The sequence below is a fragment of the Abramis brama genome (assembly GCF_963993115.1).
Source record: "Abramis brama genome assembly, chromosome: 7".
Taxonomy (NCBI): domain Eukaryota; kingdom Metazoa; phylum Chordata; class Actinopteri; order Cypriniformes; family Leuciscidae; genus Abramis; species Abramis brama.
The window spans coordinates 3,628,801-3,648,231 of record NC_139969.1 but is presented as its reverse complement, the minus strand read 5'-3'; the positions used below and the strand labels follow the sequence as shown (position 1 = coordinate 3,648,231).

Genomic DNA, 19,431 nt, shown 5'->3' with positions numbered 1-19,431 from the left:
GGACAAACCATCATGAAGCAGCTAGTGAGAAATGAGGAAATGAAGCATGAGGATGAAACTAAGGCTCTGTTTACACCTGGTATTAAGATGCGTTTTGGACGATTGGATCACAAGTGGACGACTCCAAAACATTTTGAGGTCTAAAACATTTGAGCTTTTGGGGTCTAAAACATTTTGAGTTTGTCCAATTTCGACCAGAGGTAGTTGAAAACACATCGGACCAGATTGATTTCGTAGTGTAAACGTTCATGTGATCGAATGTGTTCGAACAGCCACAAAAGACCGTCTACTCTCCGTCTACTGAAGTAATGCATAACATTATAGGAAGAGCTCTAGCCAGACGAGATTTAAACTGTCGACCCAAGTTTAGTTTGAAGATGAAAAACGTCCCAAGCACAATGTTCTCTCATCATTCCTGATTTCTAACACACACTCACAGCGTTCGGCTGTCAGAGCAGAAACTAAAGCTGATGCTCTCCGTGTGTTTTTCCGATTGTGTTCATATGTAAATTGCATGAGCTTATTTTGGCCATTAGATCAAAAGATCTGAAAAAACATACATTTATCCGTCCATAGACCCTCTCCTCGAAGAATTCAGGACAGAAGTGGTTGAAAGTGGACAAAAGAGACGGATTAAAACACCAGGTGTAAACGGGAATGTCTCTCGCTCGTCTACTTGTGATCTGATCGACCAATACGCACCTTAATACCAGGTGTAAACAGGGCCCAAAATGAAGTTCAACAAGACAAACACTCTGCAAACCTTTAGAAGTTAAACACAGCTACTAATTTTCTGTTTACAATTAATTATTAAAGCAATGCACCACAAGAGAACGTTCAATCAAATATGTGGACAGGTATACATTTGTGTTACGACTTCAAGTGTGGCTCGTCTAATCAGGTTTGAGATATTATGATCCATGACCTCACCTAAATGACATCACACATCCACACTCCCTGTTATCATCAGCTGGAACTAGCGAAGACCTCAGCCTGAGCAGAGAAAGCGCTCTCACCTGTAAATGGTGCTCTCCTCTTTGCTGATCACCGCTTTGAGATCCGTGAGCTGCAGAAAATGGTCGTGGAAGTAATGCAGGTGCAGGATACACACCAGCAAGAAGGACGTGGGGATGAAGATACGTGTGAACAAATCAGAGAGGATGTACTTCACCAGACCGATATCCTTCAGTCTGCAAAGAGACAGAAGAGAGTGGGAAATAATGCTGCCTAAAGAGGTCCTATTATGCTTTATTTTACATATTCATCTTTCTTCAGTCTGTAATGTTGCTGTTTATGCAATATTCCTCATTTAAATAATTTATACGCAGAATAAAGGGGCGGGGCCTGGTTGAGTTAGTTATTAGTGTGTTGAAACTCGCGGTTATGGTAAGAGGCGTGTCATTTCTGACTGACCAATCACAACACACTGCTCCAGCCGACCAATCAGAGCACAGTGTGCGTTTCAGAATAAAGGGGCGGGGCTTGGTTGAGTTAGTTAGCAGTGTGTTGAATCTCATGGTTATATTAAGGGGCGGGACATTTCCCAAACACACTTGAAGCGCTTGACCAATCACAACACACTGCTCCAGCTAACCAATCAGAGCACATCGTGCTTTTCAGAAGGAGGGGCTTCATAGAGACAGGAACTAAACAGAGCGTTACTGACAGACTGGGAGGAGAGGAGCTGCAACAATGTGAAAAATGTGTTTTTTGAACATTCAAGCATGAACACCTGTTCTAGTAGAGCCCACAAATAAAATCAAGCCTTTGTAAAAGGGCATAATATGGCCTCTTTATAACACTCTTTTTGGCCCAAATCTAAGGGGGCACTGCATGCATACTTTGCACTTAAAATCTGTTTAAAAAAAAAAGAGGTTTCATTTCAGTTAGGATGCTTAGATGAGCTGCTAGTATTGTTGAAGATCGTATTATTTAGAAAACAAGTCATTTAGCTATATATTTGTACACTGTGTGTGACTTTGGTTTGACTTTTGGAAGCCTGAAGAAAGGCATGGAATGTTGCCATTCTATTCTGAGAAGTCACATGGTACAAGACCTTTCCCAAAATATCTATAGGGTGTGTTACTATATCTTTGGAAAAGGATCTATGGTATATATGTGTAAGCCGAGCAAAATTCTGGAGCTAACTTCTGCAGAAGATGCTCGGCTTTGTTGCTATATAAAGTCTAATATTTCTGGCATCAAGGATCTCTGAGAAGTGATTTCGCAAAAGTGAGAAACCACAACAGTATTCACAATGAAGCCACTCACTTAGACTTGAACTGTATGGCTTGTGGCACGACCAACAGATCAAACGTATCTAGGGCATTCAATACTCACACTTCCTCTGTCATGCCTGTCATCCTGGTCCAGGTAGCGATGGCGTTATCAAACTGACAGGTGTAGATTAGGATGAGCACTAGCATAGTGTAAACCACCACAGACATCCAGAAGTACTTCAGGATCCTGCGCCACCATTCATAGTGTACCTGAGGAGAACAGAACCGCTCCGTCAAAGACCTTTCAAGGAAAACTTCACCTGAAATGAAAACTCACTCAACCTTTATAATAAAATAGGCTTAATCTTATGCAACACATTTATGCCAAAATGGCATTTTTGTCGAATATCTTCACAACAGTTAAATGAAGTCTTAAAAAAACGTAAAGAGTTGTGAGAAAATGGGACGAGTGTCAGATCCGCGATCCAGCTCTTAAAGTGACAGCAGCCTAATAAACCTGCTGCTGTCTGTCATTAATGTTAATGAAAAAGAGATGAGAAAGAGAAAATCACTCACTGAACTTGACTAACTTTGTAGCTTTAACAATGATTCATCTACATTTCATTTTTAATTTATACAGTGAAGCAGTGCAGTGTTTGATTATTACATTTCTGTACAGTATATTTACCTGTTAAACTTACCTGAAAATCTTAAAGCACTGTTTACAAGGTCACATGGGTCAAAAACAACAAAAACAATAACTTTTTGTGCAGTTTGACAGCGCAAGTAAAAATATGACCAGGCCTGACTGGGCCAATAGAAACAATTGAGCTAATGATGTTTGGAATCGGTAATACTGGCCTTCTTTCATAAAAAGATGCCATTAAACAAATGTTTAAAATATATTGAAAAAATTTGATTTTAGGTGCGAATATTTCTATCGGCCCACGTGTTTGTGACCTATGCAACCTTGTAAACAGCGCTTCAAGATTTTCAGGTACAGTTCTGAGTGTAATATCCAGGTAAGAAATATACAGAAATTTAATAAATGAGTCAAATGTAAAATAAAACTGCACTGTGGTTCAAAGGCACTGAGAGCTTGATTACATACTGTAACACTATCCAAAAGATGCCAGGAAAAAAACAAGGATGCTATGTTAATATTTTTAACGCGTTGATCATGTTGTGTTCATTTTGACAGCCCTGTTACTGTACTATGATGATATACCATGAGGTATGATGTACTACCATACTGTACTATGATGTGTGTGTATATATTACTAACTATAAGTAAAAATAATTTTAAAGGAAAAGATCACCCAGAAACAACTGAATAAATATATACACGACATGGACATGTTTTCACAGATGTGTCCAGTCAAAATCCCAACAACCTTTAAGGCTTTATAGTGTAAGACAGCAGTGCTGCACCTGGTAAAGAGCCACGCAGAAGAGAAACATCATCATGTAGACGATCTTGTACATGACCATCTCTCCTTCAAAGCTGACGAAGAAGAACATTCCTCCGCAGATATAGATCCAGTATTTCACCAGCAGAGCCTTCACTAGTTTCCCCAACACATGCATCAGGTCGTTCTCGTCCTCTTCCTCTTCCTCTTCCTCTTTGTCTTCCTCTGAAACCCACATGGAAAGTTATTTCTTTATGGATATTAAATAAATAAGAGATTTTCTGCTGTGACTGTTACAGGTTTTAAAGGGGTGGTTGATTATGATTTCACTTTTCTAACTTTAGTTAGTGTGTACTGTTGCTGTTTGAGCATAAACAACATCTGCAAAGTTACAACGCTCAAAGTTCAAAGCAAAGGGAGATATTTGCTTTTAAAGAAATCGCTTTTTAAGGACTACAACAAACGGCTGGTAGAGACTACACCACATTCCTCCCGGGTTAGTGACATCACCAACCCTAGAATTTACATAAACCCCGCCCCCGGAACACGATTCATAGATTATCATGACAGAATATGCTAATCAATGACTAGAAGATAACTACACATAAGCTACATAAATTCACCAAACAACCATTCAGAAATGTCCTGTTGCTTCTACATGTTGTCACTTCTTCTTGAGTCTCTCCATCATTGTCTGACTCCGGTTTGAACATAAAAGGCTAAAAGTTTTTGAAATTTTCAGTGCATGTCTGTGTGAGTGTAAGCTCTTGAAGCTCCGCCCCCTGTGCCGGGAGCAGCAGCTCATTTGCATTTAAAGGGACACACACAAAAACGGTGTGTTTTTGCTCACCCTCAAAAAGTGACAATTTTAACATGCTATATAAAAATATCTGTGGGGTATTTTGAGCTGAAACTTCACATACACACTCTGGGGACATCAGAGATTTATTTTACATCTTGTAAAAATGGCATTATACCACCCCTTTAATCTGTACGTTATACATGGGAAACAACTTGTTAGAGATTCTAATAAACCACCTTTTTTCTGCTCGTCTACTTTGACGTCACACAGCGCTGCTTCTTCTTCCATCCTCGCCTTTCGCTCCATCAGCGTTTGTCTGAGCAGAAGCCAGAAGCTCAGCTGACACAGAATCTACAAACACACACAACGGCAAAAACACATGAGTAAAATACTCAACACAGTTTTGGTAATGGGCAGAAATTTATAAATGAATCACAGTAGAGTGACGTTTTACATTCAAAGTGTGTTTATAACTTATGGCAGTTATATACAATTATAGTTATTATAGTATATAATGTACAGCTATTACTGCAAATAAACTGTTTGCACTTGTTTGTAACTACATTGTTTGATACATAATTTTATGGGAGTTTGTTTCCGCCATGGAATTAAACAATTTAAAAGATAATTGCGACTTTTTATCTCACAATTCTGACTTCATAATTCGCAATTCTGACTTTTTTCTCGAAATTGCGACTTTATATCACGCAATTCTAAGAAAAAAAGTCAGAAATGTGAAATAAAAAGTCGCAATTACCTTTTTTATTTTTTATTCTGTGGCAGAAAAAAGCTCCCATATATTTTACATATTACATTTTTATACAAAATAAATATAATAAAATATACACTTATGTTCATAAGTTTGAGGAGAAAGTTTTTTTTAATTTTTTTTAATTTATAATAATCAAATTAACAAATAAAGGCAGCCTCGGTGAACATAAGAGACTTTTTTTTCCGAAAACATCTTAATTATTCCAAACTTTTGACCTGTAATGCATATATTTATTTATATTTATATTTTATTATAGCATATATAATATATATTATAGTTACCACATTATATTTTTATTAAATAATACATATATTTTTCTGACATATTGTATAAAAGCTGCTAAAATAAAATAAAACATGCAATATTTTTTTGGCAGAAACTGCTCTATTGTTAATGCCTGATTAAAGTGAAAATAATATACAATCTTTCGCAAAATCTGGCAATTCATTGTCTAATTGTTACCTTGGAGCTCAGTTCAGTGAAGGGCACCTCCATCTTCAGAAAGAAACCAGGCACTGGATTCAAGCGCTCAAAACACCAGATATACTGAAGGACTAACAGAAGGTTCCCATAAGCCACCATGAACGGCGAGGTCAGCATGGCGTACTTCCTCCTGTCTCGCACCATCCAGAGAGTACAGGACCAGAGCAGGAACACAAATGTCGGCCAGCTCACGTACGTTATGCTCCACGCCTGAGAAACACAAAAACATTCATAAGATTCCATGTTCCAAATGAACCATTTCCCACTCAAATTCTAATTTAGAACTCCAAAGGAACAGTTCAAAAAAAGAACTATTCCTTTAACCTTTGACCTTCTCACCATCATAGCAATGAGAGCACAGATGTAGCTCTGCTTCATGATGAACTTGAACACTTTTACGAGAGTGCCCGGAGGTCCGCCCTGCTCTTCCTCTTCCTCTTCCTCATCTGTCTTCTCCTCTTCCTCCTCCAGCTGTAAGTCCACGATCTCATTTGTGTTCTCATACGTCTTCTCTGTGTGGAGCATTAAAATAATGCAGTCTTTACATTTGATCACTTGAGAAAAATTCTGTGGATGTGCTCAATATATTAGTTAACTAGAAACTAGTCTCAGCCACAGACAGCAGGAGGATTTGAATCGGCTAACCTCGTGCAACGAGCGCTAGTTTAGTTCGGTTTACCACTTTATTAATCGCACAAGGGCTTATTAATATTACAATAAAGCTTAAAACAAAGATAACAGACTTAACTCAGACATATACAAACACATTAAAACACATAAACCATATAAATGAATAAAAACATATATAAGTAAAGGATAATACACATTACAACATGCTTCAAAATAAATTCAGTTATTAATAAATACCAAACTAACATCCTTTAAAAATGAGGAAGAACTAGTCACTGGATTTGGAAGTTACTGTAATTAAAGTTAATTAGAGTTTTGTTTGCTGTTAAAAGCCTTAGCATCAAAATATACTAGATACTAAAGAGCAGAATTGCATTTTTTCTTTTATTATTTTATTATTTAATTTATATTATTTATCCATGCATATAATTTCTTTGCTTTTAAATTTATGTCTCGTAATCTCGAATCAAATGATCCTCCTCTCCCTTTTGCAGCATCTCTTCTCTTCTCTGATGATGTGGGCGGGGCAACCTGTCACTCACACCAGATCCACCAATAGCAAACCACAACCATCCAATCAATTCCTCATGGACAAAATCAAGCCCCGCCCAAGAGTGGGCGGTATATGATCAAAATCTTACATCACGATACGAGTCGATTTATTTCACGATAACAATATATCTATCACAATATAATTATTTTTGCTTTAAATAAGGTTTTTATGATATAAAAAATGTTGATAGCATTGAAATTTCCTAATTCTTGTCAACATTTTCAATATCACAAAAAACTCAAGCTTACTGAAGACAAGTAAACAGTGATAAAGAAACGAATATAGGAAGCACAACAACAATAGAACAGACACAAATGAAATAGACCTACCTGAAAAACTTCAAGCACTAGAAATAAGAAATGCATAAATTGTATAAAGTAATCAAATGTATATAAAAAACACTGCATAGTCCTCACTATGTAAATTAAACCTACATTTATTCTTATTAAAGTTACAAAAGTGATTCAGTCAAGAGCAGTGAGAGATTTTCTCTCTTTTGTTGTTTGATTGACATTAATGACACACAGATGACACAGGTTTATTAGGCTTCTGTCACTTTAAAACCCAATCAAGGGGTCTGATATACTTGTGCATTGTTTTTTCTGTTTACTGTGAAATGTTTACGTTCACTATTGACAGGGTTTATGAGGATACTTGTACAGACGGGGGTTTTGATGACTTATGTGTGTTTATAGTACCAAGGTCTGTCTGAATGCTTGACTCTGATTGGCTGGATGGTGTGCAATAAAACCGTTTAATGTACAGATCGTTCCAGTCAGTTTAATCACCGGTCTATATTAATGCGCTGTTTTCATTGAAGCACACACACACACACGTCACTCGGAGATCGCACAGCGCACACACACAAACATTCAGCAGCACAGAAACTTATATTACTTGTTAATCGCTACTTCCGTTTCATGCTGACTTTAAGGCAAAAATAATCTGAATTGAAAGATAATTACTACTATAAATATTTGTTTGTTATATGCAGAAACATATTTACACAGAAGAGTGTTAGTTTAGTTTCATTGAGATACTATTATAGTTTTTATTAATTTCTATTTCCTTTTTAAGTTTTGATAAAGTTTTAGTAATTTTGTTGTGCGTTTTTCTCATTTTTATTAGTTTTTGTCTTTTTTTCTATGTCTATATAGTTTTTTTAAATACATTTTTTACTTTAGTTTTAGTTATTTTAGTACATCAAGTTAAACCAAATGAAAGTGAGAAATGTTGTCTTGGCAACTAGCTGAAATAAAATAAGTTCAAGGTTTTTTAATATTTTATTTTATTTTAATGTTTATTTTATTTCTAGTAACAGAATGTTTGTAACACTTTACCATAAGGTTCATTAGTTAACATGTATTTACTAACATGAACTAACAATGAGCAATACATTTGTTACAGTATTTATTAATCTTTATTTTATTTAATTTTATTTTAATCTTTTTATTTTTATTTTATTGCACTTAATCTATTTCTGTCTGTAGATTTCAATTACAATAGATTTCTTTAAGAGCGTTTTCTCAAATTTCCACTTCAGCAGCTTTACATACACCAAACTTTAGTTCTATATATTTTTTTTACATTGGTTTCTTCATATATAATTTTCTTGATTTTAAAATAAGATTTGGTAACACTTTAGATTAGGGTGCAATTCTCTTAATTCTGTTAATATTCGTTAATAAAAATACAGCTGTTCTTTGTTTGTTCATGTTAGTTCACAGTGCATTAACTAATGTTAACAAATACAACCTTTGATTTTAATAATGTATTAGTAAATATTGAAATTAATATTAACTAAGATTAATAAATGCTGAAAAAGTATTGTTCATTCTTAATTCATGTTAACTAAGATAGTTAACTAATGAACCTTATTGTAACAAAAAGTGTTACCAAAATCTTTTTACAGTTTTAGTTACTGTAACTGTAATATATACTATACAACACTATAATACCCTGGATAGAACATCTAGATGGATGTTGGGTTGTTTTATTAGGCGTTTCAGTTGAAAGATATTTATGGATGTGTATTTACGGTCTCTCACCTTCAGATTCTCCAGGCTGATCCTCTTTGTACTGAGGAGTGGAGTAAATGTCCAGACTGACCGGTCCGTTCTCAATCGGCACGGCCGACACATAGTCAAACGACGTCCCGTTGAAGTTCACCACGACTACCTTCAGAATAACAGGAAATATTTACGCGAGGGACAGGAGACATGATGTGCACAAACAAATTATGCTAATAAAATATACAGCATGCAAAAAGAAGTGAACATTCTCTCTTTACATTCTTTACATATTCATAAAATCAAGGATGCACAATAGATAGTAATAGATAGTCTGTTTCGATATCTTGTTGTAATGCACAAATACAGTGCTTTAATACACTGTTATGTAAAATTCTTTGTTTGTCCAAATGGGTGAATCTCACAAAACCTGACAAGAAAATTGCCATAAAAAAATAAGCCAATATTTTCAACAAAGAAAATGAAGATTTTAATTGTGTATTGTGACTATTTTATTGTACCATTATCTATCTATCTATCTATCTATCTATCTATCTATCTATCTATCTATCTATCTATCTATCTATCTATCTATCTATCTATCTATCTATCTATCGTATTACAATAATTAATTAAAATGCTATTAATAAAACTAATAACATAAAATGAAAAAAATCTAATACAATTCATGGCCAATATATTAATAATAATAATAATTATTAATATTAATAATATATTTATTATCAAATTATAATTTGATTACATATTAGTGCTGTCAAATATTTAAACTAAATTAATTGCAAAATTAATGCATTAGTAACACTAATAATAAAATTAAAAAATAATAATAATAAAAATGTGTCTAATGAGATTCATGGGAATAATGGGAAATATATTAATAATAATAATTATTGTATATGTTTATTAATAAATAATATGATTCCCCCATGCAGAGAGCTGGAGTTTCTCAGTAAATCCCACTGAATCACGCCACATCAAGAGCGGCGTACACACAAACACAAGCTGCTAAAAGCCTAAATCAATCACACTATATTTGTCTACAGTTAAAACTTGCAGACACAGAGTTGGCAAAACCACGATGAGTGCAAACCTCTGAGGTGCTGTACCCGTCCAGAGTGGAAATGAGCTAAAGAGAGGGAAAGAGAAAGACAAGGTGAATGTATTGATGAGCACAGGAGGGTCGATAACATTATGCTGTTCTCTAACATCAGCAGCACTATTCACAGATAGAGACGCGAGCTCAAAGACCTGTAACGGGACAGAGGGTGTGTGCTGGAGTTTAGGACAACACAAACACACTTCATGATGCTCTTAAAGGGATACTTCACCGATTAGCATTAAGCTTTGTATCGGTAGAAACCCGGGAGTATTTTCGAGTGACCGTGCTTCCCTCCCTCATGTCCCCCTGAGACGAGAGATTTCTGTATTGTGTGTCTGGAAAAAAAACCTCAGATGACGCAAAAATCATCAGGCGAGACAGTTGATGGACCCCATTGACTTCCATAGTAGGAAAAATGAAATACTATGGAAGTCAATGTTGCCCCACAACTGTTTAGTTACCAACATTCTTCTTAATATCTTCTTTTATGTTCAGAAGAAGAAAGAAATTCATACATGTTTGAAACAGCTTGAGGGTGAGTAAATGATAACATAATATATTTATTTTAGGGTGAACTATCCCTTTAAAGGAACACTCCGCCGTTTTTTGAAATAGGGCTTATTCACCTTCTTTCCTACATTTAGATAGGTGGGCAAATGCATTTTTGTCTCAGTGCATGCATTGTTTTAGTTTGACAGGGTCGGCTCTAGCTTAGCTTAGCATAATGAATGGAATCCTTTGTTGCCAGCTAGCATGTCCGGAGTAAAAGTGATATAAAAAATAAAAAAACCCCACCTAATTACTTCTTGTGGCCTGTGTATTCACAACGAGTACAAATAGCGATGCAGATTAACACTAGGCGATTTCCTATGCAGATATTGACTTGGGACTATATTAGGGGGAAGCACAGGCGAAGCACTGCTACTTGGGCGCAGAGATATCTCGCCAAAGTAGCAGTGCTTTGCCTGTGCTTCCCCCTAATATAGTCCTTAATATATAAGTCAATATCTGCATAGGAAATCGCCTAGTGTTAATCTGCATCGCTATTTGTACTCGTTGTGAATACGCAGGCCACAAGAAGTAATTAGGTGGGGTTTTTTTATTTTTTATATCACTTTTACTCAGGACATGCTAGCTGGCAACAAAGGATTCCATTCATTATGCTAAGCTAAGCTAGCGCCGACCCTGTCAAACTAAAACAATGCATGCACTGAGACAAAAATGCATTTGCCCACCTATCTAAATGTAGGAAAGAAGGTGAATAAGCCCTATTTCCAAAAACGGTGGAGTGTTCCTTTAAGACAACTAGACTAACTGCTGTTCAATATGAACTCGGAAAGGAATACTAAGTTTTTACTATTGTTGTCACATGACCTCATTATGTGCAAGTTTACTTCAAACTTCTATTGTTCACTGTATAAGAGTTCAAAGTTAGCATCTTTGTTTCCTCACATTTCTTTCCTCAGTTTTCTGATGCGCTTTCCACCAGAGCAGCCGCTTCTGGCCCAACATGTGAATAACGCTGTTTCCAGCCGTCTCGTTTCCCTCCATTATCTCCTCTTCCTCACTCTCCTGCTGGAGAAAGATCAATAAACACAGACATATTCACTGAGTAGCATGAATGAAATTAAGACGTGTCGTGGAGAAGCTTGCGAATGAAAACAATGAAGATGATAAACATGTTTAATGGAGTCCTGAAACGAAAACAACAACATTGCACTACTCATTTTATCGGATGAAGTCGTAACGGCGCTTATGATTCATCATCGATCACATCGATAGATTTATGCTGTGAAATCACGCTGTAATCAAACCTAGAAGCACATGGATCAATAAGCTCATAGATGTGGGGCTTTAAAGGACCCGTGTATTGAGCGCTCTATAAACCCGTGAACTGTGTGTCACAGATATTTTCCTGTCAGAAACATCTTCATATATCAAACAGCAGAAAATATAATACACACAGCTGGCTAATACTTATTTAAAAACATTCTGAGAGGTATTTCTTGATTTGTTTGCTTTATCTAACTGAAATGTTTACGCCAATAAATCATTTTTTTTATAGATTTGTCTCTGTTTTCTCAAAAATACTTTTAAAATCTATTTTTTTAATGTATTAAAGTGCATTTAAAAGCATGAAATCAAGACAAACGTGACATAAATGATTAAAACACTGTAATAAATGTGTAAAAAATGAAAAGTTGTTTTCAAATAAGACTTTTTTTCTCCATTGGATTTTTTTAGGCATAATATTATTTGCTAATATTTAAAAATTTTGAAATCATTCTGGGTTATTTATCAAGAAATATTACGGGTATTTCTAGATTTTTTGCTTTATCTAAAGGAATATTGGTCAGTAAATAAATTTTTATTTTTTAATCTTCTGTAAAATCCCTGAACTATTAAAATCCATTTCTTTATGTATTAAAGTAGATTAAGAAAGCATAAAGACAAAAATGACGTCAATAATCAGAACACAACATAAGAACAGTAAAGTTGCTCTGTGATAAAGACAATTTGTACAAAATATTAAAACTGGTTTTCAAAGTAATTTATTATTATTCAAAGTAATTTAAGTTAAATTAAGTTAGTGAGGTTTATGTTTAAAACAAATAAGAAAAAGCTTTCTGATAATATTTATTTAGACATATTCTGATTTATTTATTAAGAAATATTACAGGTATTACTTGATTTTTTTTGCTTTATCTAATTGACATGTTTAATTGGGAATATTATCTTAATTGGTCAGTAAATAATGTTATAGATTGTATTTGTCCCTGTTTCCTCAATGTAACTTTACATATTAGTCTTTTGTAAAATCCCTAAATTATTAAAAATCCATTTCATAATGTATTAAAATGCAATAAAAAATTTATTAAATCATGACAAAGGTGCTCTACAATAATAGCTTTTCGTGTAAAATATTAAAACTTGCTTCCAAAAAGTTTTTTAGATGTTTGTTTGTTTGTTTGTTTTAAGTATAAATCTATTTCAGTGAAGTATATTTATGTTATTTATTATCATTTTAAATAAATAAGTAACATTATTTATGCTCAAAAACAAGAAAAAGCTTTTTGCCAATGCAATAAATTGAAAGATATTTTTAACTGGAAAATAAGAGAAAAATCTATTTTTTTGGCAGTAAATACATTGAAATTATTACTATATTACCAAAATAATTATTTAAAATATTTCACTACATCTTAAAATATCAGTACCAGTATTATTTTTTTTTTTCACTTTATAAGATAAATAAATCATTTTGAATTTTAAGTGGCGTTCGGCTCACCATGATCATGGGATCCTGCAGCCACAGACGGATCAAGGTGGCCAGTGTGTAGTACAGGACCAAGAGCATGATGGGATTGACAAAATGGTGCCATTCCAGACCACTGTTGACAGCGAGCTTCCAGGTAGAGGAGCAATTGGTTTGAATGATGGAGGAGATACCAAACACACTGTGGAGAAACATTCAACTGTTAATGTCTTCATTACGGGGTGTTTTTATCCTCGTCTTACTCTTGCTGTGTCTGGGAGAGAAATGATCACATGACCACGGCCCACTGTAAGGGAAAAACAGGAAGTGATGTCGATAGAATAGGCTGTCAACACCGTCATTCAACAGCCACGCAGATCTTTCATCAACTACAATTAGTCCACAGTCTTTTCCAACCAGATGCAACACACACACACACACACACACACACACACACACACACACACACACACACACACACACACACACACACACACACACACACACACACACACAGGGCTGCTTCCACAGAAAATGAGAAACAATAGCGGTATCTCTTACTATTTATGGATCCCAGGGAAGAAGGTAAAACAGGCGGATAAGTAGGCGGAGTGTTTGAGTTTATCGGACCACAATGCACTTCTGACTTCAGTTTGAGTCGTCTTAATTAACCTTTGCGATCACGACCGCAATGCAAACCTTAAAAGCTGCTTTTAAACATTGAATTGATTTGAAATCACTCAGAGAAACACATCAGGAACACACTTTCTTCACACATTTAAACAAGGCTGCTGGACTATACATAGAGCTAATGGTTGCACGCAGTCGATGAACTGATACTGAGCGTCAAGGACACGAGAGATGGAGCAGATTGAGTCCGTCAGCGCCTGCAGATCATGAGCGCTTCATAACCAGGCGCTTTACACTGGTCAGATCAGAGAACACGGAGGGAAATATCTGGTGAAAGACAGCTAGTGCTAAAATAAACAGTAGAGGTGTGTTTGTTGCATCAGTTTAAGGCATCACAGGCATGCAGAAACGGCTCTACAGCATCATCCATCATGCTGAAGGCAACGCAGTGCAGTGAAGAATTACACAATTATTAGGCTAGTCTTCAACTGCAGCCTTTTCCACTGATAAAGCAAATATTTAGAATTTTTACATAATTTTTGGGGGATTTTTTCGTAATATATTTTTATATTTAATAATATATTCAAAATATAAAGTATTTTTATTACAGTACAAACAAAGAGTTTTTTTTTACAATAATGAGATTATTTTGCATTATGACACAAATGTAAAAAAAAGAAAATTATATTTTATTCAAATTATAAAGTTTTTTTTTTTTAAACAGACAGGATTTTTTTTACAGTACAAAAATTGTCGTTTTTTAAAGTAATGATTATTTATTTATTCATTCATTCATACATACATACAATTTAATTTAATTTAATTTCAGTTGGTTTTACATACAGTATCATACTTTTCTTCACAGAAATATATTTAAATGTGTATTAAATATTAAATAAACTGACTGCAGGATTATTATTAATTGTTTTTACACTACTTTTTAAAAGTTTGGGGACAGTCAGAAAAATAAATTAATACTTTTATTCAGCAATGATGTGTCAAATTGACAGTAAATACATTTGTAATGATACAATATTATGATTTTTACCTGTTCAGTGAACAAAATATATCCAAAATGGCAGGAATAAGCATTTTTTATTAAATTTTTAACATACTTAAAAATCATTAAATGCCAAAAAAGTGTCCAGTCTAATTAAAAATGTACTATATTACTCAATATTTGTATGTGCTATGGATTGTCATGCTTATTAGACTAGGCCAGGGCATTGTAAGTTTAGCAACGTCTACGCTACAATAATTAGCGCAAAAATATGGAATTACCTTAATGCATAATTTAACATTATAAAAATGTCTTGTTAATCGCATCATAAAAACGCTGGATCTATTTCAGGAGGGTTATTACATAAATTACTGTAAAAGAACAAACGAGTGATTCCTTTGGCATACACACACACACACACACACACAACATTCGGCTGATATGCGTTTGTGAAGCTACATTTATTTGACTCTACAGTTCATCTCCAGGTCTTTTGTGGACTGGCCTTTGTCAGAACATGCGAGAACAGATGGGATTCGGGATCTTTTATCTGTGCACCGCCTGAACCCTACGTGTCTATCAAAGCCCAGGCATTATGGGTATTTTAACACTCATTCATTATTTACAGTATGCTGCAGGTACAGATTAAAATGCATATGATAACATTAAACATATGACATATTATATAGTATTACTGGCACTGTCGTACAAGCTTGCATTCAGAGTCCACACATTTATAAATAATTAAAGAGGACCTTTTGTGCCTTTTTTACATCTTTCATGATGTAAAGTTCATCTTTCTTTAGTGTGTAATGTTGAGGTTTTAAAAAGCATTCGCATTAAAAAGCTCTGCAGAGTTACAGAGTCTCTCCAGCAGGAGTTCTTCTCTATATCAGTGTCAGTGTTTCTGAACTCCCTGAAACGCCTCCATTGTAGTCTTGAGTTTTCTTTCGGGAACGAACGCGCCTCAATATTCCTCATTTAAATAATTAATACGCAGAATAAAGGGGCGGGGCCTGGTTGAGTTAGTTAGTAGTGTGTTGAATCTCATGCTTGTAAAGGGGCGGGGCATTTCCCAAACACACTTGAAGTGCTTGACCAATCACAACACACTGCTCCAGCTGACCAATCAGAGCACAGCATGCTTTTTAGAAGGAGGGGCTTCATAGAGACAGGAGCTAAACAGAGCGTTACTGACAGACTGGGAAGAGAGGAGCCGCAACAATGGAGAATATGGGGAAAAAATATGCTAGTAGAGTCCAAAAACAAAATCTAGACTTGGCATAATATGGCCTCAGTCTGTGGAGCAATTTTTTTTTGAATAAAATAGATAAAAAGGAGGGTCTCTGTCTGACCCTCTACCACCAGCGGCCTTTTCTCCAAAGCCAAATCTGGATGAACAAACAATTGACAGTGCAAAAATAGAGTAAAAAAACATCTGTTTTTAAATGTTTATCATTACATGATATATACTAGATACATACTAGATATAATATTAGTACTAAACAGTACGCAGTACGTGGCATATGCTGACCTGGTGTAGCTGTCGTTGGGCCTGATGGCCTCCTGGAGGAACTGGAACTGGTTGGAATAAAGCACGATGAGATGACCAGCACTGAAGATGGCCATGAGAACACACAGACAGCTGAAGAGGAGCTTGTCGAAGGTCTTGCAGAGCGACCACCACGTGCACAGACCCAAGAACACGAAGAAGTAGACGGCTGACGTCAGAGAGGGGAGCATGATACCTGGACACCAGAACAGAGGCCGTTTTAAGCCCTATTCGGACGGGATTAACTTTACAAGGGTAGATGGAGTAATGTAATTTTACCACTGGATGTCTGTAATATTAAAGGCCGATTTGCACGGATAAGATATCTCAGTAAAACTAGCAGAAGTGGGAGAGTAACTCGATTTACACACCGCCGCCACTTACCTAATGCTAAAAGATGTTTCGTGCCTCTAACAAGTGCTTTCGATCTTCTCTCTGATCTGAATGGTGTGTTAAACACTTGAGTTTTGCCACAGACTCGTCCCAGCGTCTAGAACGCAAATGAATGTTTTTCAAGCGTCTCCATACTTGGAAAAACCGCGGGAAACTACTTTTAAACAGGAAATGATGAAATATTTACGTATGTTTACAGCGGCTCTATTCGCACGGGATTAGTATCACCTGAGGTCATTTTTCCGGACCTTTTTACTGAAGGTAAAAGTCGCCGTAATCTTTACTGACGTTGTCCGTGATGATCCCTGAGATGCACATTCAGACAGGACTAAAATCACAGAGAAGCTCTGGTAATTATTACTTTACCCCACCTCTCCATGGTAAACTAGTCCCGTCTGAAGAGGGCTTTAGACTGACTGTTTGGCTTATGGGAGATTAAAGAATTAAAATTAAGAATCCTGAACAAAAATGTATCACGGTTTCCACAAGCAGCACAACTGTTTTCAACATTGATAATAATAATCAGAAATGATTCTTGAGCAGCAAATCAGCATATCAGAACGATTTCTGAAGGATCATGTGACACTGAAGACTGGAGTAATGATGCCGAACATTCAGGTTTGAACTTTTGAAAGGTAGTTTGTGTTAAAATATCACCTATCCACACCTGTTAATCCCAGTAAGATGGTGACCACCACTTGTCCAGCGGTTGTGATGAGGTTACCGATGATCTCTTTGAGTTTGTTTGCCACTCCTGCTACTCTGCGCAGAATCTTCATCTTTGTGCTCTCCTGCACCTCTTCCTCCTCCTCCTCCTCCTCTTCCTCATCCACACCTTCTCCGTCAAGCTCCTCTTCCTCTGCCTCATCTTCTGCATCAAAGTCCTCATCAAACAGCATTTCGTCGTCATCATCATCGTCGTCGTCATCATTTTCCAGATTTTCAATCTCCTCCTGTGTCTGATCAGGGAAAACAAGAATCATGCACATTTACTGTATGAATGAAAAACACATATGACCTACAGCATTTGTCAAAATCTGCAGTGAATATTGTTTGCACCACCAGCTGCCTTTTCTCCAAAGCCAAATCTGGATGAACAAACAATTGACAGTGCAAAAATAGAACAAAAAACTATTTTTGAAATGTTTATCATTGCATGATATATACTGTCTGACATACTAGATATAATATTAGTACTAAACGTTCTGCAGTAAGGTGACATAGTAGTCCATTTCTCTGTTTAAGTGCTGTTGAATCTGGTTTAGATTAACTCTGATCTCACACAAAGATTCACAAATAAACAATAAGGCCTATCTAGCTTTAATGGCTCCATATGTATGGCCTTCAGCACAGGAAACTACTTCCTGCTCACGGTAGCACATACTGATGAACACCAGTAAACGTTTAGCTACAGCATGAAGCAATTCTTTAAACCTCTAGTTATGTCTCCTTGTATTACAGCTCATCACCCTTTAAACAAAATGCAATCTGGATGGATGGATGATGGATGGATGGATGGATGGATGGATGATGGATGGATGGATGGAGGGAGGGCGGAATGGATGGATGAATGGATGGATGGATGGATGGATGGATGGAGGGAGCGAGGGCGGGTGGGATAGATGAATAGATGGATGGATGAATGGATGGATGGATGGATGGATGGATGGATGGATGGATGGATGGATGGAGGGAGGGTGGGTGGGATGGATGGATGGATGGAGGGATGGATGGATGGATGAATGGATGGATAGATGGATGGAGGGAGGGAGGGCGGGATGGCTGGATGGATGAATGAATAGATGGATGGATGTATGGATGGAGGAAGGGATGGAGGGAGGGATGGATGGAGGGAGGGCGGGATGGATGAATGGATGAATGGATGGATGAATGGATGGATGGATGAAGGGAGGGCGGGATGGATGGATGAATGGATGGATGGATGGATGGATGGATGGATGGATGGATGGCGGGCGGGATGGATGGATGGATGAATGGATGGATGGCGGGCGGGATGGATGGATGGATGAATGGATGGATGGATGGATGGATGGATGGAGGGAGGGATGGAGGGAGGGATGGAGGGCGGGATGTATGGATGGATGGATGGATGGATGGATGAATGAATGGATGGATGGATGGATGGATGGATGGAGGGAGGGAGGGAGGGCGGGATGGATGGATGGATGGATGGATGAAGGGAGGGATGGAGAGAGGGGGTAAGCAGAAGGATATTGAATGCCTCAGAGCCACTGTAAAAAGTTTGGGAACCACTGATCTAGAATACACTTATGATCTGCTTTACAAGTCTAGTCCAACAACTTGCCTCTCCTCGTCCTATCACATAAACCTGTTCTCATAAAACAGGTAAGATTTGTAATAAACTTGTAAGATTTTCTCTGGGAAAACTAAAATTTGGAAAGCTGTTACTGGGGCGGGATTAAAAAAAATGTGATTATGGGATTTCACACAGTAAAGTTCTTTAACAAGATTCTGCTGCTGGTTGGCACTGCATGCACACTGTAATTCATCCAATCATAATCATGTAAGGGATAATGTACAGTCACTGTTGCAGAATAAACATATTCTTTTTTTTAGATAAT

General features: G+C 36.4%; 1 protein-coding gene across 1 annotated transcript in view; it reads right to left on the bottom strand.

Moving 5' to 3' along the window:
• Positions 1 to 19,431, bottom strand: part of piezo2b (piezo-type mechanosensitive ion channel component 2b) — a 97,159-nt gene that overhangs the window by 52,227 nt on the left and 25,501 nt on the right. Inside the window, exons 6-17 of the mRNA XM_084120029.1 lie at positions 17,496 to 17,787; positions 16,418 to 16,631; positions 13,287 to 13,455; positions 11,450 to 11,572; positions 9,989 to 10,024; positions 8,917 to 9,046; positions 6,025 to 6,197; positions 5,665 to 5,895; positions 4,667 to 4,781; positions 3,651 to 3,853; positions 2,341 to 2,489; positions 1,017 to 1,190 (exon numbers count right to left, since the gene is read on the bottom strand). Coding sequence (XP_083976155.1) covers positions 1,017 to 1,190; positions 2,341 to 2,489; positions 3,651 to 3,853; positions 4,667 to 4,781; positions 5,665 to 5,895; positions 6,025 to 6,197; positions 8,917 to 9,046; positions 9,989 to 10,024; positions 11,450 to 11,572; positions 13,287 to 13,455; positions 16,418 to 16,631; positions 17,496 to 17,787 — 2,009 coding nt within the window. The remainder of the gene's footprint in view (positions 1 to 1,016; positions 1,191 to 2,340; positions 2,490 to 3,650; positions 3,854 to 4,666; positions 4,782 to 5,664; positions 5,896 to 6,024; positions 6,198 to 8,916; positions 9,047 to 9,988; positions 10,025 to 11,449; positions 11,573 to 13,286; positions 13,456 to 16,417; positions 16,632 to 17,495; positions 17,788 to 19,431) is intronic.